Source organism: Rattus rattus, chromosome 7 (genome assembly GCF_011064425.1).
Source record: "Rattus rattus isolate New Zealand chromosome 7, Rrattus_CSIRO_v1, whole genome shotgun sequence".
Classification (NCBI taxonomy): Eukaryota; Metazoa; Chordata; class Mammalia; order Rodentia; family Muridae; genus Rattus; species Rattus rattus.
The window spans coordinates 112,081,268-112,109,098 of NC_046160.1; the positions used below are offsets into that span (position 1 = coordinate 112,081,268).

Here is a 27,831-nt window from a genome sequence, read left to right on the forward strand (position 1 = left end):
CAGATGGTCAGCAATTTGAGACTGATGTAATACAGCTCCCGTGTAGAAAATTGAGGTTTTTAGTTTCGTGGAAGTGATTAGTTTTGCAGGACGTCTACATTTGGGGTCTGCTACAGTTGAAGAAGAGCTTTAAGAGAATGTTATGTTACCAAAAAGAAAAAAAATTATTCGATTTTTAGAATTCCAGTAATATTGGCAGGAAATTACTGAAATCCAAATAAATAAGGCATTTGGTTAATAAGTGTCAGTGTTAGCTCCTTAGATGTGACAGGCATACCGTGGCAACGTAAGATATTGACCGTGGGGTGAGCTGGGTGAGGACTACATTGAACTCAACATTATTTTAAAATGAAAACTTCCCATTATTCTGAAATTTAAAAAAAAATGTGTATATGGCTGAAGTGAGGACACACCGGTTAGGGGCACTTCCTGTTCTTTTAGAGGACACAGGTTGTATTTCCTGCACCCACATGGCGGCTCTCAAGACTTGATAGCTCGGGTTCCAGGAACGACATGCTTTCTCCACAGGCACTCCTCACAAACATGGTGGACAGACAAACACGCAAGCAAAGCACTCAGACACATAAACTGAACATAACCTTAAAGAATTTAAATACATACATGTACTGTGGAGATCCATACCTTTAACCATAACAGTCTAGAGGCTGAGGCAGAACTGGTCATTCCACAGTCAGTTTGGGTTATAAGGGTTGAGAGTCATTTACACAGAAATCTTATATTATATCAAAAAAAAAAAAAAAAAAAAGGCTGGACTGCTGAAGCTGTCCAGGGCCAACACATGCCTTCCTGAAGCCATGACCTTCACACAGACTACCTCACCAGGACCTGTTCACAAAGTACATCTCTAGAGTCACTCCTAGCGAAACCCAAATGAACCAGTATTAGTCATCACTGAAAAACTTATAATCTTTATCATTAGTCACTCCCAAGATGCAAAACGTCTAGAAGGATCGCTTAAAAAAGAAATATTCACAAATCCATTCCTTAGTTCTGAAATTTATACTTTGGCTTGACATCTGCAAAAGCTATCTGGATTAAATGTCTGCATCATAATTCTCCAGTGGTTTTGGAAGACTGCAAAAGGTCTGTCTTTATCGATTGTTTTCTGTGAAAGAAAATTTAGACACTCTCAGAACTGGTCTCTACTATTTAGATATATTTTTTTTTCCTTCTGTCTTCCATCATGGTAGGAAAGATGCAGGGGGACGATCTAGGAAGCCACCTCCAGACTCACCCTGGCCACATTTCTGTTTCACTGACTCCTGTTGTTAGATATTTGCCACCTCTGTAAATGCGTACAGGAGAGTCAGGTAGCACCTGAAGACACACTCTGGGCTGGGGATTTAGCTCAGTGATTTCAACGTTAGATTCTCTGCCTATGTCCCTAGCACGTACCAAAAGCCTGGACTCAGTCCATCTTCAGCAGGGAAAGAATAAAAGCAAGCAAAACCAGAAGCAATTGTGCATATGAGAACATTCGACAGATGACACATGACCGTAAACGGTGTTTCAAAAGTTTATTGGTTGTATCTGGTGTCAAATGCCTGTAAGCCTGGACGCTTGGAACGCCGCACTGCAGGTTAGCCCAGGATACATAGCAAGATCCTGATACCAAAAGAAAACAACCCAAACCAAAGGAAAATCAAAAAGCACAACAACAACGGATCCCCTTTTCATACATTATCTACTTTGGAAGAAATGCCATCAATCTGTAAATTTAGGATTAAAATTCAACAGCCTGCTGTCACAAATTATAGTCTCACCTCCCTAACTCCAAGCAACTTGAGGCAAAGAATTTCCCTTTTTGGAGCCTATCTCAGCTTCTCACCTGTAAAATGACTGTATTGGACCAAGCAATCTCTCAAATCCCCTGCAATTTGAACACTGACGTGAGACAGAAAAATACTGTAGGGTTTTTGGATTTAGGGCACCGGAGAAGTTGTTTCCGCATTATGTTTCTAGGGTCAGAAATATGAGAGCTGTAGGAATGCGCGAAAGCTGGGAGTGAAAAAGGAGACAGAACCCGGGTCAATTTATGTGTTTTGGTTTTTTTCCCCACTTACTGGGTAAGCAACCAGACGGTTGCTAGGCAACTGCATCTCTTGTAAGCACGGAGGACCCCCATCCGAGGTGTCTAAGTTATTACCTGTTTATTTTAAAGACATGGTGTCTTTTCAAAGTTAATGTAATCTGTTGTCTTTAAAAGCACACCTCTTTTGCCGCCAGTTCTTTGCAAACTCTCTAGCTGAGATCGGCTCACGGCGGCTTTTCTGGCCCCTGTTTTCAGGCGCGCTGCGGACACCTCCGACCAGGCCCCGCCGCTGCGCGTTGCTCGGCAGAGCCCGACGCCTCCGGCTCTCAGCTCCCGGACCCCGCCCACCCCAGGCCGGGTTTGGGCACAGGACCTTTGAGCTCGTTGAGCGCTCTCCCGGACCACCATGGGCTCAGAGATGGAGCCACTGTTCCGGGCCTGGAGCTATTTTAGACGCAGGAAGTTCCAGCTCTGCGCCGATCTATGCACGCAGATGCTGGAGAAGTCCCCTTATGACCAGGTACCTGCTGGCCCCAGGCAGTCTGTGGATCCTCTTGCTTAGGCCGTGGGCTCTGGGGGATCCCTCTATCCCCCGGGGGAGGCCCGGGAGGAGGGCCCAAGCCAAGGTTGCCTGTGTGGTCCGCACAGGCACCTGGAGCGAGATTCTTTGGAGTCCTGGACAGCGGGTCCCAGCCCTATGCACCCCCTGGGGATCCTGAGTTATGTGCCTCGACAGCTCCTGCTATAAACTTCAGCACAACTGTTCCAGAATTAGTTACATTTAACGGGACTGTGTTAAGTTTGTAAGGGGCTTTGATGATTCATTGGTCATTCACTGGTCACACTCTTAACTTCATTGATTTCTAAAAAGGAAAAATATATTTGAAGTATTTGAGATGCAGCCTCCTTTAAATACAACCGTCTTTTGGTTCAAATGATGAAGCATGCGATCTTCTACCTTATCTTTAGACCTCTGTCCAAGTGTGAAGGGGTTTTTGTTTCTGAGTCATGAATTCAATTTGAGGCAAGATAGAGGAATGAGAATATAGAGGAGGGAAGGATATGTTTATTTTTAAAGAAACTACCTGGGCAAGAGAAACTTTTCTTGTAGTAGGGAAGGATAAGAGAGGTAAGATAGAAGAGGGAATGATATCCTTGATTAGAAGAAAATTTTACAGTTCAGTATGAAGGTGTACTCCGGTCCTTACAGCAAGAGGATCAGTAGTTCAAAGCCATGCTCAGCTAAGTAAAGAGTTCAAGGCCAGCCTGGTGAGAGCTAAAGGAGAACCTGTTGAGAAGAGAGAGAGAGAGAGAGAGAGAGAGAGAGAGAGAGAGAGAGGTTGAAAGAGAGAGAGGCAAAAGGAAATGTAATACAGTAATAGTGTGTATAATGAATGAAAAGGGCAGTAATGAATGGGTGAGGTACCATGCCAGTGATCAAATAGCTCCTGTGATCAAATAGCCTCTGGAAGAGACAAGAAAAACGGAAGATTAAGAGTAGAGTTGTGGCAGTCCGGCAGGGCTTCAAGCACGTGCAGAATGTACGTACCTCCACAGACCCTGGTTTTCCCGCTTTCCCTCTGGTGGTGTTGCCTTGGAGTTGTTAGGGGAAAAAGGGAGAGTTAGAAAAGCAGGTGGCTGAGAGTGAAGGTCGTTGCTGGGTTTTGCTGCTGTCTCAGCAGATGGATGGAGGATACTCAGGAGGTGTGCGTGTCCTGCAGAACAGATATTAGTGGTGATGCTAATAATGTTCCTATTATTCATGCCCATTAAAGACTGTGTGTCTGCAGACGAGTATTTTTTTTTAAGAGTGTTGCTCGGTGCATTGATCCTACAAATGCTGCTAAAGACATTTCCTGCACAGCCCAGCATATTTTGGAACAATAAGACAGTATAAAATCTCTTTACCATTGTTACAGGGGGAGTTTGTTAAGACCTTTTTTTGATGTACTAGACATTGTTCTAGGCTCAATGCTTCTCAGGAACTTTGCATGTTGTTTTCATTGAGTTGGGATAATTTCCCCCAGAACAGAGTTGCTCTCAGGAAGTCTCCTTGTTAAATACCAGCAGGGAATGGATACTCCCTTCTTAGAGATCCATAATGTACCCCCAAAGGTTCTCAGTAGTTCAGAAGAAAATAAACCTGATTTTGTCAAATTTTCTTTATCAGTTTAGAAACTTAATGTATTTTGTTTTTTGCCCCTAGGCCAAACGTCAATTATATTTCTTATTATCCCTAGGAGATACTGCTTAAAAGCGCTCTTACAACTGGGCAAGCCCCTCTGATTTGAGGCCAGGCGACATTAGTACTGACTATACTTTTGAGCTGAGACTTTATTTGTGCTAGATTTCATGATGAGGGCTCTTGTGTTCATTTCAGTGACCTTTCATAGACGATGTATGACTTCCCAGACATAGTCGTAGGAAGTAGATACTTTTCTGATGCTTAGAATAACCTTGGAAAGTAGGTAACCAAAAGAACAGACTTGGTTTAGAGAATTTTATTGTGTTATCTCATTATCTTCGACTACAGTAGGGGTTGGTGCTGTTTCCCGCATCTTATAGATCCAGGACTCTGAAATGTGTCCAAAAGATACAAGGCTAGCAAGCCCATTAGGCTGCCAGGAAACCTTTCGAAAACTACATCTGAACTTTCCCCTGTATATTTTCTTACGTGCCTTCTCTCTCTACCCAAAAAATTTTAGCTGGTGTAGGAATTTAACACATTTAGGTGGTTGGGTTCAAAAGTCCAAATTCTTATTTAGCCCACTAATAAAACCTGTTTGATCTGGAGAGCAACAGAAGGAAAATTTCCCTCCATTATTTGGTGAAGATACCATTTTTAAAAACTAATGGGAAAAAAGCAGTGCTTTTATTATGTACGGTTAAGAAGGAGTGTAAGATGTTTTTTTCCAGGAAAAATGAGAAAAGAAAACAAATGAAGTGTTTTGTTTACGACTACGTAAGTTCAGCTAAATAAGATAAATGGGTCTTTAATGTGGTCTCTTGTATTGATCCTGTTATTCTGCCTTACCTCTGGTCCTCTTGGAAGATTTAGACTGTGTGTGTGTGTGTGTGTGTGTGTGTGTGTGTGGTGTGTGTGTGTGTGTGTCTGAGTGGTTTGGATAATGAGGATACATAACGCAGACACGGGATCCCACTGGGGAATACTGCTGTTGGCACTACAGAGGGATTAGCGTACTTAAGAGCATCACGGAAAGAGATCTTATTGGGTCTAGCTGGTTTCATCACTCTGTTTGTGGGTTTGTGATAAGATTCATAATGTGGTATGTGATTTTTAATACCAGGGAGGCTTGTTCTTATTTCTTATTTCTTGATATGACAGGGGTTATATTCAGATTGAGTAAATATGTCTTAATTAGGGTTTCTATGGCTATGATAAGAACACTGTGACCAAAAGCAAACTGGAGTGGAACGGGTTCATTTGACTCACGTTTGTAATCTATCATGAAGGGCGGCCAGGGCAGAAACTCAAGGCAGGAACTGAAGCGGAGGCCATGGAGGAGTCCTGCTTACTGGCTTGCTCCTCCTCATGGCCGTCATCGACTGCTTTCTGATACACCCCAGAACCACCTGCCCAAAGTTAGCAATGCCCACAGTGATCTGCACCATCCCACAGCAATCATTAATTAAAAAAAAAAAGCCACAGGCTTGCCCACAAGCCACACGCTGTTATGGTTCTCTCTTAACTGACTCTAGCTTGTGGTAAGGTGACAAAACCCTAGTATTTCTTGAGCTTTTTTTTTTTTTTTTTTTTTTTTCGGAGCTGGGGACCAACCCAGGGCCTTGCACTTGCTAGGCAAGCACTCTACCACTGAGCCAAATCCCCAACCCCCTTTCTTGAGCTTTCTTATTTCAGAATCTTTTCCATGTATTTCAGTTGCCATTCCTGGGCTACCAAACCGATTTTAGTGTGAATGAGTTTCTTTGGAGCAGTGCCAGACTGATGCGTAGTGGGACAAAGAAATACAAATGTTTCTTCTGTGTGGCATAGGTTCATTCTGGCTCCTGCCTGACTCTCTCCTCAAACACAAGTCAGAATTTTTGCTTTTTAAAATAATATTTTTTTCACTTTGGTTTTGTTTAATTTTTTTCCCTCCAAATAAATAAGGGAATTTTGGTAAAGTGATTTGATATTTGTTCCCCCCCAACCCCCCAACATAAGGTTTCTCTGTATAGTTTGGTCATCCTAGAACTCACTCTGTAGACCAGGCTCGAACTCAGACTCCTCTGCCTCTGCTTCCCAAATGCTAGGATTAAAGGCTTGCACCACTACCACCCGGGACTTGTGAATCCTTTTCCCAGACTCAGTGTGAGTCACAGACAAACAGAAGGGGAGGTCCCTAGGCTTGTAGGATGTTGAGGTTGAATCTATCAAGAGTAAAGGCAGAGAGACAAAGGGTTCATTTATTATGCTTCCCTTCCTTTTGAAAAAAAAAATATTAAGAATGACCAATGCAGAAAGAAACATTGTCCTTTTTTTTTCTTTTTTTAAATTGTGGCTAAAAAGGGGTCGAGAAGCGATTGGATGTAAAAGGAGAGGATAGAAAGCCACCCTCACAGAGCCCTGTGACCTAGAGGAGGGCTGACTTCCCTGGTTCCTGCTGATTATCCTGATTAGTTGCTCAATCTGATTACTATTCTTTGCGGTCCATATGTCAGATTAATGGCTTTCCAAGCAGGGCTGAGTGTGCAGCTCGCATTTCATACAACGTGGGGCTTTTAGAGAAGACACCGTGTCTTCATGAACTGGGTAGGCTTCTGAAGGTGGTTGTATTTTTGTACATTTTTAGGAGGGGGGAAGAGGGTTTTCTACTTTGCTGTCTCCTCTCCTGTCCCGATGTTTCAGAGAGGAAGGCAAATGGTTTGAAGGTGGATATCAGGCTCCATGCCACTGGCTTAGATGAGAGATTTCGAACGAGCTGTCCTTAACGGGAGTGTGAGCAGTTGCCTCAGGCAAGGATTGGATGATACGCCCACCCCTCCCCCACAAACATGTCTTTCTGTCCAGTTACCTAATTTGTTTCCTCTTTGGGGCCATGGAGACTTAGCGAGACTTCATCCTTTGGTTCTGTCTGTACACTGCCAGGCACTTTGTTGCATGGATTTCTGTCCCACCAAATTACACAGATTGTGTTGCTTTGTGGCTTCTTGGTCTCTTGACCTCCTGACCTTTTGAAACCCACCACCCATCTTGGTCCGTCCACAGGCTTCCTTCCGACCATTACTAAAACCCAAATAACGATGCTTCGGTTTTAGATCTAGGGAGGCTCATTAGCCAGAGTAAATGTTGGTGATAATTAGGAAGCTGTGTTCAGAAGTATCTGGAGAATCGTTTCCCTGAAGTAATAGCAACAACTTAAGAGAAACTTATCCCCACCCCCACCCCGAGAGGAAGGAAAGAGGTTGTGTTAGATACTCCTCTTGTTGCTGTGACCAAAATGCCTGACAAGCAATTTAAAGGAGGAAGTGTTTACCTTGGCTTACAGCTGTAGGGAATACAGTCCATCGTGGTCAGGAGAGCATGGCAGCTGGGGGAGGAGGCTAGCCAATCACATTGCTTCTTAAGCCACCAAGCAGAAAGTAGTAAATGTTCACTTATTGTCAGCCAGTTTTCTTCTCTGTGTGCAGTCTGGAACCCCAGCCCATGGGGCCAACCATATCTAGGATGGGACTTCTCCACCTCACGTTACCTAATTCCGAAAATTGCTCACAGATTTGTCCAGAGAATGTGTCTCCAAGGTGATCCTGTCAAGTTCACTACCAATTTAAACTATCACAGAGGCAGACTGCTGGAGTTGGCGTTGACTCTAAAGAGTACTGCTGGGTCTGGAAGTGGCTCTCTGTGTCTGAGTCCTCTTATCTGCCTTGAAGGGAAGCACAGAAGAGAGTGTGAGTTTGATCCCTTAGAGCCTGGAGCGAGTACTGAATCCTGAAAGGGTCCTGGAGGTCAGTTGGCACTTGTGTGCGAAGCTTATCCTTTGGGGACCTTATATCTCACAGTGAAAGAGCTCCAAAAAGAGCAAGGTCTTATGATTAGCCCCAGAACTACCCCGAAAGGAGCATTAGCACTTTTCTCTGAGAGGTACAAAAGGCTGCATGACCTGTTTGCTCAGGACTCCGCACCTGAATCATTTCTTTAGGAGCAAGCCCAGGGCTTCTGACTCTAAAGCAAGGTCTGGTATTGTCTACCCATCTGTGTGACTGCCCAGAGAAGTAACTCAGTAGACTAAGTGAGTCTAACATGTGGTTCCCTATCTAGAGAAATTACTTTAAGCACACAAAAAGGTAATTTATAGATACTCCAAGTCAAAGCTTGCAGTGGTTTTTTTTTTCTTTTTAAATTAAAGTACTGCCCTAACTTTAAATTAAAATGTTTAATTAAAATTAAAAATTCTTTCCCTTCATGGCTATGCTCCTGACAGGCCTCCAAGTGAGCCACGCCTGTCTCTCTGCACCCTCTGTTTTCCTCCCTTGCTGTAGTCTCACACACTTGGCATAGTGCACGCCCTCCCCTCAGGGTGCCCGGGTTCGAATACTGCCTCCACAGAACTAATGAATATGGTATTTATTTAGTGAAAATGGTAATATACCTATATGTCAAGGAGTTATGCGAAGGTTTTCACTGATATGTGGTTAATAACCAAAACTATTAGCTCTTGTTTCTATATAGCTAATATTGAACCAAACGCACAGGAAGAAGTCTTCAGAGAAATATAGTATTTATTTGGGAATAAGCAAGAGGAATTTCAGTAGGGAGCACACGTGACATTGAAACCATGGGATGAAGAGAAGGCAAAATGAGTAATATTACATAAGTTACTTTGAACCAGTAATCCTTGGCCACAGGATTAATAACAAGGGCATTCAAGGATCTGGAACAACTGTGGTTATCAGTCCAAGGTTGAATGGAGAGTTTCAGGGATAGGAATTGAGGTAAAAGGTTTCGGCGTGAGTTTTCTTTGGCTGTTGGCTGAGGGTACACTTCCTCTCTTTACGACTGCTCTCATGAGGAAATGTGCTCATGAGATACCCCCACCATGCTTGATTCCCATCACACCTCGGCACGAGCAACTTCATTTTGATTCTGACCACTTTCGTCCTAGAGATATTTGCCTATGAGATCCCGTTATCTTGTATGTTTCTGAAAGGATTGTGTGGATAGTCTAGAAATCAATTGTGAGTTCTGTGTCCAGGGAAAGGGCGGTGGGCTGATGTTGAAACAGTTCATGAATCAGTGTCATTCACAAGGTCCAGATACCCTGCCCTTTCTCAGGCTCCCATCTTATTCCCGTGCCTCCTGCTTTACCCTCTCCCCTCCACCTAAGTCATCTGAGATTTGTCCATGGGTACAGCATCTCACACTTTGTGTTGTGGTTTATTTAGTTCTGTAGATTCCCCTGTAGAGCGCTGGTAGCACCTTGGCGGGTGCCAGGACTGCCAGGAACAGACTGGAATGAACACGTTCTCTGCCTCACACCATCTTTGGCCTCGCCTCTGTTTTCAGTCCACATTTCCCACCCGTGTAACCAGCCCCCGCTCTCTGTCACCCTACACTCCAGGCCTCTCATTCTGTTCTCTGACCTCCTTATTGTTTTCTCCCTGCTCGTCACCTGCACAGTCCCACATACATTCCCAGGGGTTGGAGGAATAAGACAGAGAGATCACAGAGTCCTTCATCAGTGAGCAGAAGCCCCGGAGGCTTGGATCAGTGGTTTTCTTTTGGGCCACTGGAGGAATCTAACTACTGCTGGGAGAATAGCAAGCATCCATCCTTTGCGTTGTGTCACGGTTTGTTTCCTTTAGCTGTTTGCTTCTCCTCGTCAAACATTGTCTGCAGTTGCCTGTTGTTGGTCCTTCCCACTCAATGCTGTATTGATCCTGTCCCATAGCTGTTCTGAACTTGATGTAGGCTTTTACTTCTTGGGGTTTTAGTCATTATGCTGGTGCATCCTTAGCCTACACTGTACCACTGAGCTGAACAGCCTCTCACCTGAACACTACTCTTCAGCCTGCTTTGTTATTTCTAGCATTTAGGAAAATTTAAATTCCCAATAAGCAGACAAGAAAGTGCTCGTGAGTCACTGAAACATTTGTCCAACCGTGTTGGTTGTGTCTCTCATTGCTGGTACCAAAAACTAACCAGAAGTAACTCCTCGGGGGATGGTTTATTCTGGTTCACGGTTCAGAGGAAGGCAGTGCACCATGGCGGAGAAGGCGTGCTGGCAGGAGTTACTGGTCTGTGGCACTAAGAATCAGAGAAGGACAGTGCCAGTGTTCAGCTGGCTTTCTCTTTTCCCTCTCATTTTTAGTCTTGGACCCCACCCCCAAGTGGGTGCTGCCTGTGTTAGTGTGTGTCCTCCCTCCAGAGCTGAACCTTTTTGGAAAGGTTCTCACAGATGTACCCAAAGGTGTGCTTCACTAATGCCCTAGATGTTTCGTAGTTTAGTCAAGTTGCCTATCTTAATTAGTCATCACAGTGACCTCGAATGAATTAGTTAATAATTCTAAATCTGCCTCCTTTTCTGTAACTGGATGGTAATTCTTGAGTCATTTAAAGCATCGTTATAACATTCAAATGAGGTCATGAGCCCCACACACAAGAGAAATAACAGGGAGGCTTGTTTCTCGGATCTGCCATCCCATCCCTCTGTCTCTCATTGATGTCTGGGCCATGCTTAGGACATCAGTACCGCCTTCACATCCTCCACACATGCACTGGATTGCAAGCCCTAGGTACCTCTGTGCTCTCCAGTTGCCGTTCTGTGCTTGGTTTAGGACATTGTAAGGTCCTCTCTAAATCCCACTCTCTGGGCCGTTCACTGTTCAACCTGGCTTAGCCCCTTCCTCTCGTTCCCTAACCATGCACCATGCTACAGAAGTCACGGATCTATCCTAAGCTTGCCCTGTGCGTGTACAGATCATTTTCTCTGTAAAATATCCATAGTGTTCCTTTCAGATTTTAGAGAAAGCAACGATCAACCCTCTTTCTGGTCCTTAGCACTCTCCCAGTAGAACATGGCGTAGGTTAAAGCGCTCAACATATGCTGCTGCCTAAACATGTGAGTGTAGATATTTGTTGTAAGACCCGGTTTGACTGATGGGTTTCTATTTAACTCGAAAAGAGAAATCTCAAATCACATCTGTTAGCACCTGGCACTAATGAGCATAGTTGTAAACATTTCTACTACTAGAACATTGCAGTCAGAATTATTATTATTATTTTGTTTCTTTGGTTTTTTCTTGGGCGGGGCCAGGGCTTCTCTGGGTAGCTCTGGCAGTCCTGGAACTCACTCAGTAGACCAGGCTGACCTTAAACTCAGAGATCCACCAGCCTCTGACTGCTAGTGCTGGGATTAAAGGCGTGCACCACTACCTAGCTAGAATTAATTTATTATCAGCCACTAATCTCATTATAGTTATGTGGAATAAAAGATGTATATTATTTGGATTTTTTTTTTTCGGAGCTGGGGACCGAACCCAGGGCCTTGCGCTTGCTAGGCAAGTGCTCTACCACTGAGCCAAATCCCCAGCCCCTATTTGGATTTTCCTTCTGCTCTTTCAGTGATTAAAGTCTAACTGTCTTATCTTCAGATATAAGGAAATAGTTCCTTGGTATAGTTACAATTAAGTTCTGAGTTATAGGGTTTTTCATAAATAATTGTTATTAAAATAATTGTTTTTAATTATCACTTCATTTTCCTTTTGTATTCACACACACACACACACACACACACACATATATATATATATATATATACACACACACACATATATATACACAAAATTTGTGAGGGGGCAGTTTATTTTGATAGCCAGAAAACAGCTTTTGAATCAAACTCAGTTCCTCAAGCTTATTGGCCTTTATACACTGAGCCACCTCATGGGCCTTGTATTGACTTCTTGAAACAAGTAAGCGAGAGACCTTTTCTTTGTACTCTGAATAAGGTTAATTAGAATTTTCTGATGACAGAAAATCGCATTCTCCTGCGTATATTTCATTTTATGTACCTGTGAGGGCACTTCTGGAGGAAGAGTCCAATTACTATCTGCAGGTCTGGGGACGTGGGTAGAGAACCTCTGTGCAAGCATGAAGTCCTGCATTCGGATCCCCTTGAAGTAGAGGCTTGCTGCGACAGCACATGTAGGTAACCCTAGCACTAGGGTGGGGAGGGGCAGAGGCAGGTGTTGACCAGCCACTCTAGCTGATTTGCAAACTCTAGGTTGAATGAGGGACCTTGTCTCAAAAGGCAGATGAAGAATGATTAAAGAAGACATTCAAAGCCGACCTTTCTCCCCAAGCCATGTGCACACAGGCAAATGAACCCTCCTTGTGCACATCCATGCATACACTACACATGTGCACACACACATTTAATATTTGGATTTTTATTGAAAAATACTCATTAAGGCTTCAGAAATTGCATGTTAAAAATGTTTACAACCTTCCTAACGCTTTCCAGGACCCAGCTCCGGACTTGGCAGTGTCTCAGGTAAAGTTAGCTGCAAGCTGTGGTTTAGAGAGTAGCTTAGTTGCTGTTGCTTATTTGCTACTGACGATTAGAAATCATGCTGTATATCCGCTCATAGTATTAGAAACTTAGCTGCGTCTTCCAGCTGTCCTGTTCTTTATTGTATAAACTTTCTTATTCCCAGAGCTTTTATTTACATGACTAGCCTTGTAGAGCTAAGGTGAACTGCTTATTAAGGCTTGGGGCTTCAGTGACAATTGCCAAGATTGGCTAGGATGACGAGAAGAAACAATGTGGCAGAATCAGACTTAAGAGGGAGTCCCAAGTATATGCAGAACTGTGATGGACTACACTGGTCCCACCCTGCGTGCTTTCTAACAGACTTGGTAACTCTAACAGGGAGGACAACGCTGTCCCAGTGAAGAAGGAAGGAAGGTTGAGGATAATAACTACCCAGAGAAGCTTTCAGTCCAGAAGGACTAAAAGGACTCATATCGAGTCCAGAGAGCTTAGCTGTTACTACTCATGTTTGCCCTGCCCAATGAGATACAGTGCTAGCTGTAGTATGTAAGTGAGTGATTTGGACTTCACACAAGGTACCTCTGAGTGAGACCTGTCCTCCACCTCCCACTAGTCCAGCTGTGGAGGCATCGTGGAGTAATCTATTGATGAGATTATCACCCTTGTGATGAGGTCATCTCTCGATAGTGCCACTAGCTGGAGATAAGACTTCTGTACAAAAGCATCTGGAGATATTTTATAACCAAATCCTAGAAAGGCCTCACAATATCAATATATTTTGTTTAAAATTTCATTCTACAGGCAGAATGTCAAGTTAACACTACCAGTTTTTATGATAACCAAAACTCTATCAGAAAGATTATTCTTGGTTGACTTACTCTATTAATCAAAAAATATTTCTCACATTGGCCTTGCATTATCTATTCTTGTTACATTAAGAACAGAATGGTAAAAACACATTTTCCTCAGCTGGTTGAGTTCCTATTTCATAAGTGAAATTGGATTCACCATACAAAAGGTAGAACACACAGCCAGCCCTTTCTTGATGTCGGCCGGCAGGTTCGTGCCTGAAGGACAGTGCTTTAGAGACTTATCGCAGTAGAGGAATAGAGTAGGTGGCCCTGGTAGGTTGGCTGTGCTCCAGTGGAGGAACCCATCCGCCATGAACGGGGAAAAGAGACATAAGGTCAGGAGGTGAGGGTCTGCGAGAAAGTGGCTGTGATCACATGCGTTGTGTTATCTAAGAATCGCAGAAAAGATAAGCAGGGAAATGGACCAGCATGAAGAACACTCATTTAGACTGGGAGAAACTGTTTATAGAACTCGTAATACAAATGCCGTCACTCGTAACTCGTAATACAAATGCCATCACTCGTATAAGCAACTTTTTAAAAAGCTGGACGTAGCATTAAAACAAATTTGTAGTGTTATTCAGGTTTAAGGGGAAATTAGAGATTACTGTGTGTGCTTGATCATGCTTCTTTTTTTTAAAAAAATATATAGAGGATTTTAGGACTATAAAACATATTCGGCTTATTTCCAAAAAAAAAAAAAAATTTTTTTTTAAGCCAAAGCCCCATCTGCTGTTTTCATTAAAATCTCAAGAACTGTTCACATTGCTAGGAGTGGTTTTTTTGAACACACTCTGCTGTATAACCAAGCAGTGATATGTGATTTTTCAAGGTCATTTTCGGCTAGAACATAAAAACTCAGGAGGATTATTTTTTTTCTAAAAGATTGATGGTTTCTTAACTCCAATAATGGTTTGAGTATGTATTCTAGTTTGATATCTGTTGCTGTGATAAATACCATGACCAAAAGCAACTCGGGGAGGGAAGGGCTTATTTCATCTTGTACTTCTGGGTCACAGTTCACCATTGATGGAAGCCAAGGAAGGAACTCAGGACAGGAACCTGCAGGCAGGATCTGAAGCAGAGCCCAGAGAGGGATGCTACTCACTGGCTTGCTCTCCGTGGCTTGCTCAATTGTTTTCTTCTACAACCCAGGACTACCTGCCTAGAGAAGGCACTGCCTATAGGGTGCTAGGGTGGCCATATTAATTATTAATCAAGAAATTACCTCCACAGACATGCCCATGCCCTTAGACCAGTAATCACCACAGTCGACTCTTTATCAGCTTGAATCACAAACATATCAATGCCCAATCATAACCCTTTTTTCTTGTTTATCCTACGATCTCATGTTAATATCACAATATAAAATGTAGTTTAACTTTAAAAATTACACAGTATTTTAAAATTTCCAACACTTCCAAAGTCTACAGTCTCTTTCAAAAGCTCAGTCTATTGCCTGTAACATATACTTCCTTATCCTAAGAGGAAGGAAGGAACCAGGCCACAGTAACAACCAGATTCAAGTAAGAGCACCAACAGTGTAAATCACTCAGCATCCATCCTCTAGAATTCACTCATGATCGTCAGAGCTGCACAGGTCTTCGGTGACCCCACCTCTGTAGCTTTGCCACCACTAACTAGCACACGCAGCTTTTCTCATAGGCTCTGGCTGGCTCTACTCCATGTCATGAGGTCTCCAGTATGCTGGGGCCTCTGCTGCAGACTGAGGCTGCATCTTTACAAAGCCTCTCCTGGCCTCTCTTCAGGGAGACCAGAGTCCTGCCATCAGTGCCAACCCCAGATACTCCATGACTCCTTTATGCCTTTAAAACCAGGACGATGTGTAAGACTCCACGTCACCAAGTTTGGCTACCAGCTTGAGATGCTGCCTTTGCCCTCATGGACCACAGCTTCTGGGTCGGACCCTGAAAAAGTGTTCTGCAGGAGATTTCACCTCCATGATGCTGTTCTCATGTTAATCACAACTGATTTTCAGCCCCAGGTGACCAGCATATATTGTCCTACTAAAACAAGGTTTTCCATTCCACAGATTCTGAATCCAAATATATCACACAAACAGCCCGGGTGAGAGTATTTGAACTGACTCAACATCACTTTAAATTTCACGAGCCAGGCCTTCATTACCTCCCTTTCACCCAGCATTATCGTCCAACCTTCCACAGAACGGCCCGTTAACCTCTAAGAACTCAATGGCTTTTCTGGCGCAAACTTCCAAAAGCTTTCACAGTCCTACCTGAAAAACAATCCGAGACATAGCATCAACACTGTCAGATCTTTCATAAAGACTGAATCCATCGAGAATGAAATAGGTGCTCCTACCCGACTTCTGTACGTTTATTGGGGCAGGGGAGAATGATGGATTCACTTCCCTAGTTTTGATTAGCTCAGCATAGAAAATTCACACCATCTTATCACTCAAGAGGTGAGTAGGGGCTAGATATCTAGCGTAACAGAGTTGACTATAAAATAGTAACAACTCAAAACTAGTTAAAATACGTTCATGGATGTTTAATGGCTAACTCCGTAAATTATGCCTATTATAAAAACTTGACGTTTAAAAAGTTTGATTTGTTATGGATATGGTGTACATGCCTATAATTCCAGCACTCAGAAGGCTAAATCAGGGGTCATCCTAGAGTTCAAGGCCATCCTGGGCTACATACCCCTGTTGGGGGCAGGGAAGGGGTTGGGGTGGGTGAAGGAGGGAGGGAGGGACGCAGATTGGCTGAGAAAGATATGTTAATTCAAATCAAGGTCCATAAGCTTCTCTGGCTCCTTGTTAGCAGAATCAAAACTCCTAAATCTCACTGGGCACATGTGCCCTCTAACTGGTCTCTTAGTCTAGACAAGTTCTCCAGCATTTCAACAACTATTGTGAGTTTCCAAACACACTCTGAGCCCATTTTCTTCTGGCCACAGAGCCAAAGCTTTCATTATTAGTATTATAATCATTGTTCTGAGACGACATTTTGTATTATAGACTTAAGCTTTTTGTATAGTCAAGGGGGAACTCATAAATGCTGGAACTGTAGACATATACCACTATCCTGGCTTTTCTGTTCCCTTCCCTCTCCCCCTTTTTTATTTCTTTTTCCTTCTTTCAACAGTATTCTGTAAAGCCTATGTTTTTTCTATCACACGCTGCTGTGCTTTGTGGTTTAATCCATTAGATGATGGTGCGTTAAGGAATCTTAGGATCCATGTTATCATCTTGTTTCCTACTCAGAGCTAGCCTGAGTTCTTCAATAAAAAGACCAACTGGATAAAGTTCCATAGATGTCGGGACTTCGGACTTTCTCTGGCTCTCATCTTTGTCTACTTGGCTCCCTTGGCTTCCTTCAGCCTTCTGTATACCCGGATTCCTGGCGTGTGGAGCCTCAGGCCCTCCTAGATTTCCCTGCCTCTCTTCCTTGTAGGCTACAGAGTTAGGTCTATGCTGCCACTCCCAGACTGGAAGTCTTCTCAGATCATGTAAGGGCCACTGAGCTTCATCATGCTCGGCTTTTATCCTGGGAAAAAAAAGCATAAAAGTCAAGTTTTTCAGCGAAGCAATCTCATGTGTTTGACAGGAAAGCTAAATGCATACACTTTCACAGTGCCCTTCTTAGGCTCCAGCAAAGCCAACGCTGCTTTCAGATTAAATCCTTTAATTTCCTTTCTCCGTTCTCTTCAGCAGGTTTTCTCCTAACTACATCACAAAATTGCAGGGCTTGAGTAGCGACTTAAGCTCCAGAGAAATGTTAGCTAATGGATGTTAGCTTATGTCAACCAACATTCCCTGAACTCCTGATTATGTATGAAAAACTAAAAGTCTAGAAATCTCAGGAGTGCACAAGGTTGAAATGCTTGTATTGTGGGGAATGGGTACACATATGCCAAGATGATCACAATGTTTGTCAAATATGGTAAGTGTAGAAGATCAGAAGAATACAGGGAAGACCGGAAGGAAGGCCAGATGCCTAGAGGTTGGAGACCGGGGAGAACTTCCTGGAAGTCAGCGTCCTGAGGCAGGGTGCCTGGTTCTGGTAAACTGTAAGATCCCTAATGTTATTTGACTGAATGCTTGCTTTGTCCGTACGTTTTTAGGCGGCTTGGATTTTGAAAGCACGAGCGCTGACAGAAATGGTGTACATAGATGAAATTGACGTGGACCAGGAAGGGATTGCTGAGATGACCCTGGATGAAAATGCTATTGCTCAGGTCCCACGTAAGTCAGTTAAGGGGGATGTGCTGTGGGAGAGGGATGTGTGCATATCTCTTTATAGTTTTCTAAGTACATGTGAGAGCGCCTTGGAGTCCAGGTCAGGGTCCTGATTAGAGAGTAGCCGTAAGATATGGCGTTTTGCTGGCGATTTATTAGTTTATTCTTGTTGACTTGCTAAAATATATAAATTCTAGACATAACCTTTTACTTGGAGATATCTGTATGAAAAATAATTAACTTTTGGATCTAGAACCATTGATTTAAACTTGAAAGCATGCCAGATTTGAATCTTAACACATGCTCTGCTAATAAGATGACCTGTTAATTCCCGAGCCTTCCATAAATGTCTTGTACTATACTAACGCGCCTTATACGCTCCTTGTGAAGAGGACAGCACACATCACATGATAGTGGACAGGAGGGAATCTATGTCAGCTGTTGTTGTTTATATGCCTCTAGGGAAAACGCATGGGGCTTGTCTTTGTGATTGAACATCTTACTCATGTGACTCTTCTTATCCTCAGAATATAAACTGTCCGATGCTCTGAATAAAGTTGGGTATTGCATCAGACTTTAGTCTACCTCTCTTCTAGTCCCCACTCTCCCAGGTTCATGCCACCAAACAGAGCAGTAAAAGCCCACTGAAGATGAGTCTCAGACACATTTCCTCAGCGCAGTTCCTATTAGTGATGCCTTCTTTCCCAGCCCAGTACAAGCCTGAAAATTAGATTACTAAGAGTTTCTAAAAATTCATAAGTAATACATAAATTGATTATCATCCCATCTTGTAGGCCCTGGCACATCTTTGAAGCTCCCTGGCACTAACCAGACAGGAGGACCGACTCAAGCTGTCAGGTCTGAATTTTAGTTTCATTCCTGTTTTCAAGTCCTGACCAGACCATATCCTTACTCGATCTTGTTGTTATAACAACTGTTGATCTCCACAGGCCAATCACTCAAGCTGGAAGACCCATAACGGGCTTCCTTAGGCCCAGCACACAGAGTGGAAGACCGGGTACAATGGAGCAGGCCATCAGAACACCCAGAACGGCCTACACAGCACGACCTATCACCAGCTCATCTGGAAGATTCGTCAGACTGGGGACTGTAAGTCCTGTAAATTTCCCCAGAGCCTTGTACTAGCCAAGTGACTTCATGCTTCACTGGTATTGTAGGGGGAAATTACGTGGAAATATTGAAGTAATGCTTGCTGCTTTATGATTTCTACAATCCATTACAGTCTTTATGTAATGCATAAGAAATTCTGTTTATGTTTCAAGAGAAGGTTTTCAATTTCTTGTTCTCTTTCTTTCCTCTCACAGGCTTCCATGCTCACAAGTCCCGATGGACCATTTATAAATTTATCCAGACTGAATTTAACAAAATATTCCCAGAAACCTAAGTTGGCAAAGGTATGTGCTTCAAAAGATTCTAAGTTATAAAGTAATGACAGATGACAAAACAATGTGATGATTTTAGTTAGTGTAACCTGTAAATAGAGATTTTAGTAAGTGTAACCTGTAAAAAGTCTCTTTGTCTTGAATTAGGTATAATTGATGAGAAATAAGTACATATGTAATTATTATAGGAAAATCTTCCCTCCTGGGTAACAACAATAATTGTACAACAAAGAAAGCGGAGAGATAGTATCATCTTTGTGGAATGAAGCTTGATGTTGTCTCTGTGTATATGTTTGTTTCCCAGCTTGGACTGTTTCTAGAAAAATAATTTTCAGCTCTTGTGTGATCTAAGGAATGTCAAAAGGATGGGAAATATATGCTGACTTACTAACTAAGTAGACTCTCAGTATTACCCAGTCAGCCAGCAGCCAGCATAGCAACTACCTTAATTCTCATCACTCAGCATATTCCCTTAAGTTAAAGAAAATTAGGAGCAGAGAGAGCAGGTGGATGAAGGAGTAGAACAGAGGAGAATAGGAAGAAGGAGAAGAAACTACAGGAATTAAAAAATATAAAGGAAGATGTTCAGGTCTTTTCCAGTATGGGGACCTAGGGAGCGGGAGGCCTTAGGAGATACAAAGTGCTTGCCTCACAAGGATGAAGGTCTGAGTTTGCTCCCGGGGGTAACATAAAAATGCTGACCATGGGCCAGTCAGATGACTCAGTGGGAACAGCTGCATACTGACCGGCAACACCGATGACCCAGACTCAGTCCCTGGACACACAGTAGAAGGATAGAACTGACTTCCCTAGGTTATCCTCTGGCCTTTTCACGTGTGCTGTGACGTGCATGTGTATGTATGCATACATGCATGTGTTCATGTACACATAAGTAAAGTGATAGTTAATTATCACCTAGGCATAATTTAGAATCTCATAGGAAGAAACATTGTCTCAAAAAAACCAAAGCCAATCAAACAAACAAACAAAAACAATCAAGCAGAAAATTCTATTTAACATTTATATTCCATGTCATTTCAAAAGGAACACCCAATTTCTCATGTGTCAAAATTAAGTAATAATCTTTATAATATGGAGTATGCAAATTGGGTGAAACATTGGTGACAATCATATATACTCAGAAAATAAAGTAAACTTACTCTGTCTTGGTCTAATAAAATGATGTATATAACATGAAGAAAAAGCTGTTCATCTCTTTGAACTTCCCAGTTTATTATCTGTAAAAACAAGAGCTTTGAGTTTTCAGATGACAACTGTTCAGATAAAACTCAGTGCACTTTGGCGTTTTCCCTCCCCAGGCTTTATTTGAATATATTTTCCACCATGAAAACGATGTTAAGATGGTAAGTGATGAAATCACTTTCTTCTCTCTCATTCTTATTCTCCAGGCTTCTGGGCTTCAGATTTTGGAATGTTCTACTTCTTTCCTTAAAAACAAATGGAATTATTAAAAACTAGAGGAGCCAAAAGTTTCAGTTTCAGTGAAGACATTCGTATAAACGTAGAAATGCTGAGTTATGCCTGGTTCGTAGATCATGCAGCTCTTGTTAGAGGCAAGATGACTGAGTATGCCGAGTGCCTGTTAAAAGGCACTGACAGTGTTGCTGGTCCATCCTTCTTCAGACCGCAGCTTACCAGCACACATTTCTGCCTTCTGCCCCTCTTGCCCATGAAGGTTTAAAATACACAAAGGTAGAAGGAATAGCATAAAGAGTCCACAGTGCTCACCACCAAGCTTTACCAATAGTCAGTTTTCATGGTAACTTCTCAGTAATGAATTTTGAGGTTGTATTCTTTCGACTTTCCAAATTTATTTCAGTTTATATAAGCTAGTATGTAAATGAGAAGACATCTCACAAAGTTGTTCAAGTCAAATGAAGTCAATTCTATACTTTGGTTTGGTTTTGTTTTTTAAGACAGGATTTTTCTGTCTAACCCTAGCTGTCCTGGAACTCATTCTGTAGACCAGGCTGGCTTCAAACTCAGAGATCTCGCTGGCTCTGCCTCCAGGGTGCTGAGATTAAAGAGCCACCACCACTCAGCCCCCCACTTTCTTACTAATCCAGGAAAAACTCATGTCGAGTATTCAGGAAAATCCTTTCCTCAGTTGTGTGTCAGGCACAACTCAGTGTACAGGAAGCGCTAACAAAAACGTGATGCTGCAGCTGCTTCTGTAAGCTGTCCAATCAAACTGGGTAAATAAAAGGGACAGGAATGTTCCCTGCATGTGGAGGTGCACATCCATGACCGCAGCACTCGAGAGGCTGAAGCAGGAGAATCGTGAGTTTGACACTCGTCCTAGCTACAGGTCACATGTGAAAGACAGAAAGAGTTGATTGCTAAACTGAAGGTAGCCAAGGGAAGACTTAGAGGGTGGTCCATGCTGGCAGATATCCACCACGTGAGCAGGGTTTCAAGAACTGAGGCAGAATAAATGGAGAAACCCTGAACAAAGGATGGGACGAGTGCTAAGTAAGATGTACCTTTAAACATGAGAGCACCAAAGAGATAGTTTAAGGAAGTGACTGCACTTGATGGTAGGCTTGATGTGGTGGGCAAAGGGAGGAAGCAGCCGTCAGAGCACCACCCGAGTGTGCTGTGAGGACCACAGCTTTGCTCACGGGCACAGGATGTGAGAGCAGCCCATCGCTTTATAAAGCTGCATAATTGACTCAAAGAAGGCTCTCTCTGTGGAGACATCATTGCATGCTCTGAGGAGTAGCGTGTGTGTGTGCATCTAAGAGCCTAGGCTGGGTATGGAGAATGTGGGGCTCACCTGTGTTGGAGAAGTCAAGCGTGTGGTCACACAGGGACCAGCAGAGGTCAGCTTGCCAAGAAGCCATGCATGTTTCTGTAAACAGAAGCCAGGGGTTTCACTTACTCTACAGCCCATAGAGGCTTTCTGTGGGATTATATGTACTGCTGCTTGAATTCTACTCCTTTATACAGATGAGCAAATCTCTAATTACTAAGTTGTCACTGAGCTGTTTTAAAAAGGTTGTCTTTGATTTTGTTTTCTGAAACAGGATCTCACTCTATAGCCCAGACTGCTGTTAGACCCTCACTCCTCCTGCCTTTGCTCCAAGTACGAGAGTGACAGGTGCGAGCCGTCACATCTGGCTTTATGCTCCTGGTGTTTTTTAAAGATTAATTCATTTCCCGAGCATGCCAGCCACTCTTCCAGTTCTGAGATCCAGGTCAGAGGGAGGCAGGCCGACCCAAGTCTTTGCTCCTTACATTTATATCAGCAGATTACATTCACATTGGCCTAGAAATAGAAATTCAAAGGGGCCTCTCTCTCCTAATTACCTGTGTTATCTAATAGCAGTGGATGTGTGGGTCTGTGCTACGCTTCCAAAATCAGAATCTCCAGGGGAGTCTGTGACTCTGCTGCTATTAAGAACTCCACAGGCAATGCCAGTGTTTGGTGGTGATTGGGAACTACTGCTATAGAATATATTCTGAATTATAGAAACACTAGAAAATGTTTATTCAACTGTAGGAAATAGAGTTGAGGACCCTTGGCAACATTTGAAAGCTTGAGTTCCATATAACAACCTCACGAGGGAAGGAAGTTCATTAGAAGTCAGTGATTTAATAGAAAAAATAATAACAAAATGACCTTTAAATACATCTCAGGAACAGAAAATGCAAAAATCTTACTGGCAACCAGAGTTTCTATGTTCACGAGTAATGTCTCAACTATTCAAAACAAGCAGTGCTCAGCAGGTAGTGAGACGGTGCGGTAGATATCTTTTTGCTTCATTAAATGACAACTGAGGAAGCCTGTTAGAGGCGTTCTTTTAGACACTGGGTTGACTAGTTATTAGAGTTTAAATTAGAGTGAGGGAGATAGCTCAGAAAGGTACCTGTCTCACAAGAATGAGAACCTGAGTCTTCTCCTCAGGCCTCACATGCACTTGTTGGTCCTGGGGGCATACACTGTGCTGGGGAGGGGGAGATGGGCAGACTATTGGGGGCTTGCTGTTCAGTCTGACCTAATGTGGATTCATGTATGTGTGCTCATATATGTATGAACATGCATGTACCTGCCACATATATGCCAGAAAAAAGCTTTCCAAAAATTCAGATAATCTTTTTTAAATATGGCAATATTTTAAATCACCCTGTAGGTTTATTTTCTCCTTCTGCCCTCTATATAGAAATTGTACATAAGAACCAGGCAGTTTCTTACTTTTGTGATTGCTTCACGAATCTAATCCATGAAGATTGTTAAACTCTGTGTGTGTGTGTGTGTGAGTGATAGCTAACTCTGGAGGAAAGGCCATTAACCTTTGGCTTCCACATGCATGAACATATGCACATTTGTACACACACACACACACACACACACACACACACACACACACACTGTGGATTCTAAGGATCTAAACTCCCAGTCCTCATGCTTGGTCAGAAGAGACTTACCCACAGAGTCATCCCAGCCCTTAGAGGGCTTCTTTTTTTTTTTTTTTTTTTTGGTTCTTTTTTTCGAGCTGGGGACCAACCCAGGGCCTTGGGCGCTTCCCTAGGCAAGCGCTCTACCACTGAGCTAAATCCCCAACCCCCTTAGAGGGCTTCTTATGAACATAGAAGTGACCTGGTGACAGGCAGTTTGGGAGAAATGGCAGGAATAGATGCAATAGAGATGTATTTTCTTGCTGACCAGAAATGTAAAAGAAAAGACTTGAGAGTGTCATAAATTATTACAAATCATAGATAACGTTGCAAAGGTGCAATTTAGAAAATGGCATGATAACAGGAAGCAGATAGCCAGACACATTTGCTTGATTTGTTCTGTGCTTTCAGCTCTCAAGAAAGTCAGGAAACATAGCTGTATTTGCCATGATTGTTATAGTACTATACATAGTAGCAAAAATAATTGAAAAACAATATAAATGCTCAGTGCTAGAGAACAAATTTGATAAGTTATAACAAATGGCAGGATGAACTTTTCATGTATCCATTAAAATAAGTTTCCTAAAGTATAAAAATTGCAAATGTTTGTTTTTATATAAAGTTAAGTCAAAAAGTATCCATTCATTCATAATGGAAATTGAATTGTAGGTAAACACATGTGCACATACACTTAAGATATACTTGGATGTATTTCTTATGTTTTTGGTTGTGAGCCTAGCCTTTAATGGCTGAGCCATCTCTCCAGCCCTCGGACGTATTTCTTGAGAACAGCTTTGAGATTCCTTCATTACATGTATACTGTTGAGTGCTCACAATCCATCAGCCACTTGGATCGCAGTATAGAAAGAAGCTTGGCCTCACAGCACAGGGAGCAAGTAGGGCCCATTTTCCATTGGTTTTCAAGCTTTTCATAAGTTTCCTGGTTTAATAGCAAGTTTTGGTTTATACTAGCTATAAATTAAGTATCTTGGTAGATTAAATGCTTGTAATTGTGCCCTCATTCTTTTCCCTGTTGGTCACTCTAGTGTAGAACACTCAAGGAGGTAGCTTGTTTTGTTTTCACTCGGTGAGAACTAAGAACTTTTATTTCCTGTTTGCACTTATGAGAGACAAGCGTATTCCTTAAACAAATAATTACTGAAGCCCTTGCATTGATCCTAGGATTGACTGCAGGAATACTGAGGAGGACAGATGCCTGCGCCTGTTCTCTGCTCACCAACGCCCATGCTCTCTCTCTCTCTCTCTCTCTCTCTCTCTCTCTCTCTCTCTCTCTCTCTCTGTCTCTCTCTGTCTGTCTCTCTCTCTCTCTCTCCCCTCTCCCTCCCTCCCTCCCTCTCCTTTCTCTCACTCTCTTTGTCTATCTCTGTCTCTGTCTCTGTCTGTCTCTGTCTCTGTCTCTGTCTCTCTCTCTCTCTCTCTCTCTCTCTCACACACACACACACATGCCAAGATAGTGCTCAGTGGATCAGATACCAACATTAAAATGTCATCTTAGATTTTTATTGCAAATGTTATTTTCCAAAAGGATTTAGATAATGAGCAGTGCAAACTGGGCATTAAAAAATATTTTGCAACTTTAACTGTAAAGTGAATTGGGGGGTGGTGTCTCCAGTTTTTTACCATACTAATGAAGTCAGAGCTGCTTTAATATGCACTATTTTGGATGACCTTCAAATTTTTCAAAAGAAAGTATTTTGCATAAATACAGGGGATATTATAGGTAAATACCAAGACTGTGAAGTGGCATTTAAATGTTAAGAAAGTGAAATTGATCTTTGATGTGACAACTGTATTTCTGTCTCTGTGCTCCTACTTGGGGAGCATTATTGACAAATCTAAAGTGACATGCGGGTCAGACATTTTTTCTTTCTGTTAACAGGGAGAATGCTAGAGCAATTAACAGTACTATAAAGTTGCATTTTCAATGTTAAGAATAAAACAGTCAGTCATGTGAGATGGCTCAGTAGGTAAAGTCACCCGCCTCCAAGCCCAAGGTCCAGAGTTCAGTCCCTAAGCCCTACATGGTAGAAGTGGAGAACTGAGTCCTGCAAGCTGACCTCTGACCTCCACATGTGCACTGTAGCGTGCTCACATATACGAGACATGCATGGGTACAGTTAAGTTGATCTGAAGAGGACTGTATTGATTCTTTTATTATTGTTACCTATGTGTATATATTTGAGTTTTTAGTAACATTCTCTCTGTGTGCTTTTGGATGGTATTTGGCAGTAATATACGTGGGTTGATGATCTGGGATCTTTATTTCCATATGCTCTTTAAATTCAACATCTTGAAGTTGTCATAACTGTAACCAGAGTTTCAAAAGTTTTTAGTGTTTGGACATGTCCACAGACTACATTGTCCATATTTGCCAAAGTTCCTTCTACAGTTGGACTTCAATAAACCTGTGGCTTTAAAAAGTGACACTTGATGACTTTATATTAAATACATATTATTAATAGTAAATGGTATTTAATATAGCTGTTAGAATATTATTTTAAAATAATTGTTCATTTCTATGGCTGTGAAGGAACACCGTGACTGTGGAAACTCTCATAAAAGACAGCATTTAGTTGGAGCTGGCTTACAGTGTCAGAGGTTCAGTCCATTATCATCATGGCAGGAAGTGTGGCAGCACACAGGCAGACAGGTGCTGGAGAAGGAGCTGAGAGGTTTGCATTTGGATCAGCCAGCAGCAAGAAGAGAGAGAGAGATTAGGCCTGGCTTGGACCCTTGAAACCCCAAACCCTACCCCCATGACACATTTCCTTAACAAGGCCACACCTCCTAATCCTCCTCAAGTAGTTCCACTCCCTAATGATCAAGCATTCCGATCTATGAGCATGGATGCTATGGGGGCATCTGTATTCAAACCACCACACTCACTTGTTTTCATATGTACATAATGTATTCTGATTATTCCCTCTTCTCTCCCTCTCATCCCTGTCAGCCTTCTCTCATCTCTACAGCCCCTTTGCTAGATTCATGACGTGTGTGTGTGTGTGTGTGTGTGTGTGTGTGTGTGTGTGTGTGTGTCTGTGTGTGTGTGTGTGTGTGTGTGTGATCTGTCTCTTTTACCCCAGACTCTCTTTGTAGTTACTGGGGTCAGACTCCCCACTGGCATCTGATAGGGGTTACCAGTGGGTATACAGCTGAGGCAATGACTCTCTCTCCCTCCCTTTGTCAGTAGTGAATAGTTCAGCAATGAGGAGTAGGGTCCCCTGAAATACATTCATCCATACCTGCCTATCGCTGTTTGTGTTCTTGTACAGACAGAGCAAGGTATCTGCAGCTACTGTGAGGCTGGGATTGCAAGGACTGTGACTTGCCCAGGACATGGCCTTTGCAGCCCTTTTCCCTGTCTTACAGTTCTTCCCCATATCCATCCTTTCCACAATGTTCCCTGAGCCTTAGAAAGCATATATATATATATATATATATATATATATATATATATATATATGTTTTGTTCAGGGCTGTCACTTGTACATCATGTTTCTCAGCACTCTTCGTAGCCATCAGATTCTGTATTTACCACTATTCACTGGAAAAAGAGGCTTCCCTGATTAAGGCTGAGAGTAGCATTTATTGTAAGTACATGAAGAGTCTTCTGAGATATGGCTGTAGGCTGCCCAGAGAGGGTCCCAAGGAGTGGGGCTAGAGGGTAGCAGTCCTTCTGAGATCTGCAGCATGTGCTGTGTGCCCAGGGGCATGGCTGGTGCAGGTTCCAGAGAATGGCTGCCTTGGAGCTGCAAGGATTCTTCAATGTAATTAGATTCTTAGATGAGATAGCTCTGTCCAAAAGGTGCTTGCCGTGCAAGCATGAGTATCTGAGTTCAGCCCCTATGACCAATATATAAAAAGCTCGGCATGGAGCCCCAGGCTTATAAGTCCAATCCTGGGGAATCCCTGGAGTACTTGCTGGCCCCAGTCTAGTCTGCTTGACAAGTTTCAATGAGCTACTCTGTGTCAAAAAAAAAAAAAATGAGGTAGATGGCATCTGCAGAATGACAACCAGGTCTGTCCTCTGACTTCCACATGTACTTATATAAACAGAGATACATAAATTCATACACACACACACACACACACACACACACACACACACAGAGAGAGAGAGAGAGAGAGAGAGAGAGAGAGAGAGAGAGAGAGAGAGAGAGAATTTAGAATTTTAAAGAAATACAGGTCTTATACTACTACATAAAATACTTTAAATGCTAGTAGCTCTGGACTGTGAGTAGGAATTATTTGGTTCTTAAACTCTTTCCACACCAGTCAGAAGCAAGGGCTCTGGTTAATAACCTACGTAAGTCATCCCTGAGCACCTCTGTGAGCACAGTGACAT

General features: G+C 42.6%; 1 protein-coding gene across 1 annotated transcript in view; it reads left to right on the forward strand.

Moving 5' to 3' along the window:
• The first annotated feature begins 2,387 nt into the window (after positions 1 to 2,387).
• The window catches only part of Ttc8 (tetratricopeptide repeat domain 8), a 52,857-nt gene continuing 27,413 nt past the window's right edge, over positions 2,388 to 27,831 (forward strand). The window contains exons 1-6 of the mRNA XM_032908255.1: positions 2,388 to 2,573; positions 17,529 to 17,649; positions 18,438 to 18,501; positions 18,594 to 18,753; positions 18,969 to 19,058; positions 20,366 to 20,410. Of these exons, the coding sequence (XP_032764146.1) occupies positions 2,460 to 2,573; positions 17,529 to 17,649; positions 18,438 to 18,501; positions 18,594 to 18,753; positions 18,969 to 19,058; positions 20,366 to 20,410 (594 nt within the window). The 5' untranslated portion in view covers positions 2,388 to 2,459. The remainder of the gene's footprint in view (positions 2,574 to 17,528; positions 17,650 to 18,437; positions 18,502 to 18,593; positions 18,754 to 18,968; positions 19,059 to 20,365; positions 20,411 to 27,831) is intronic.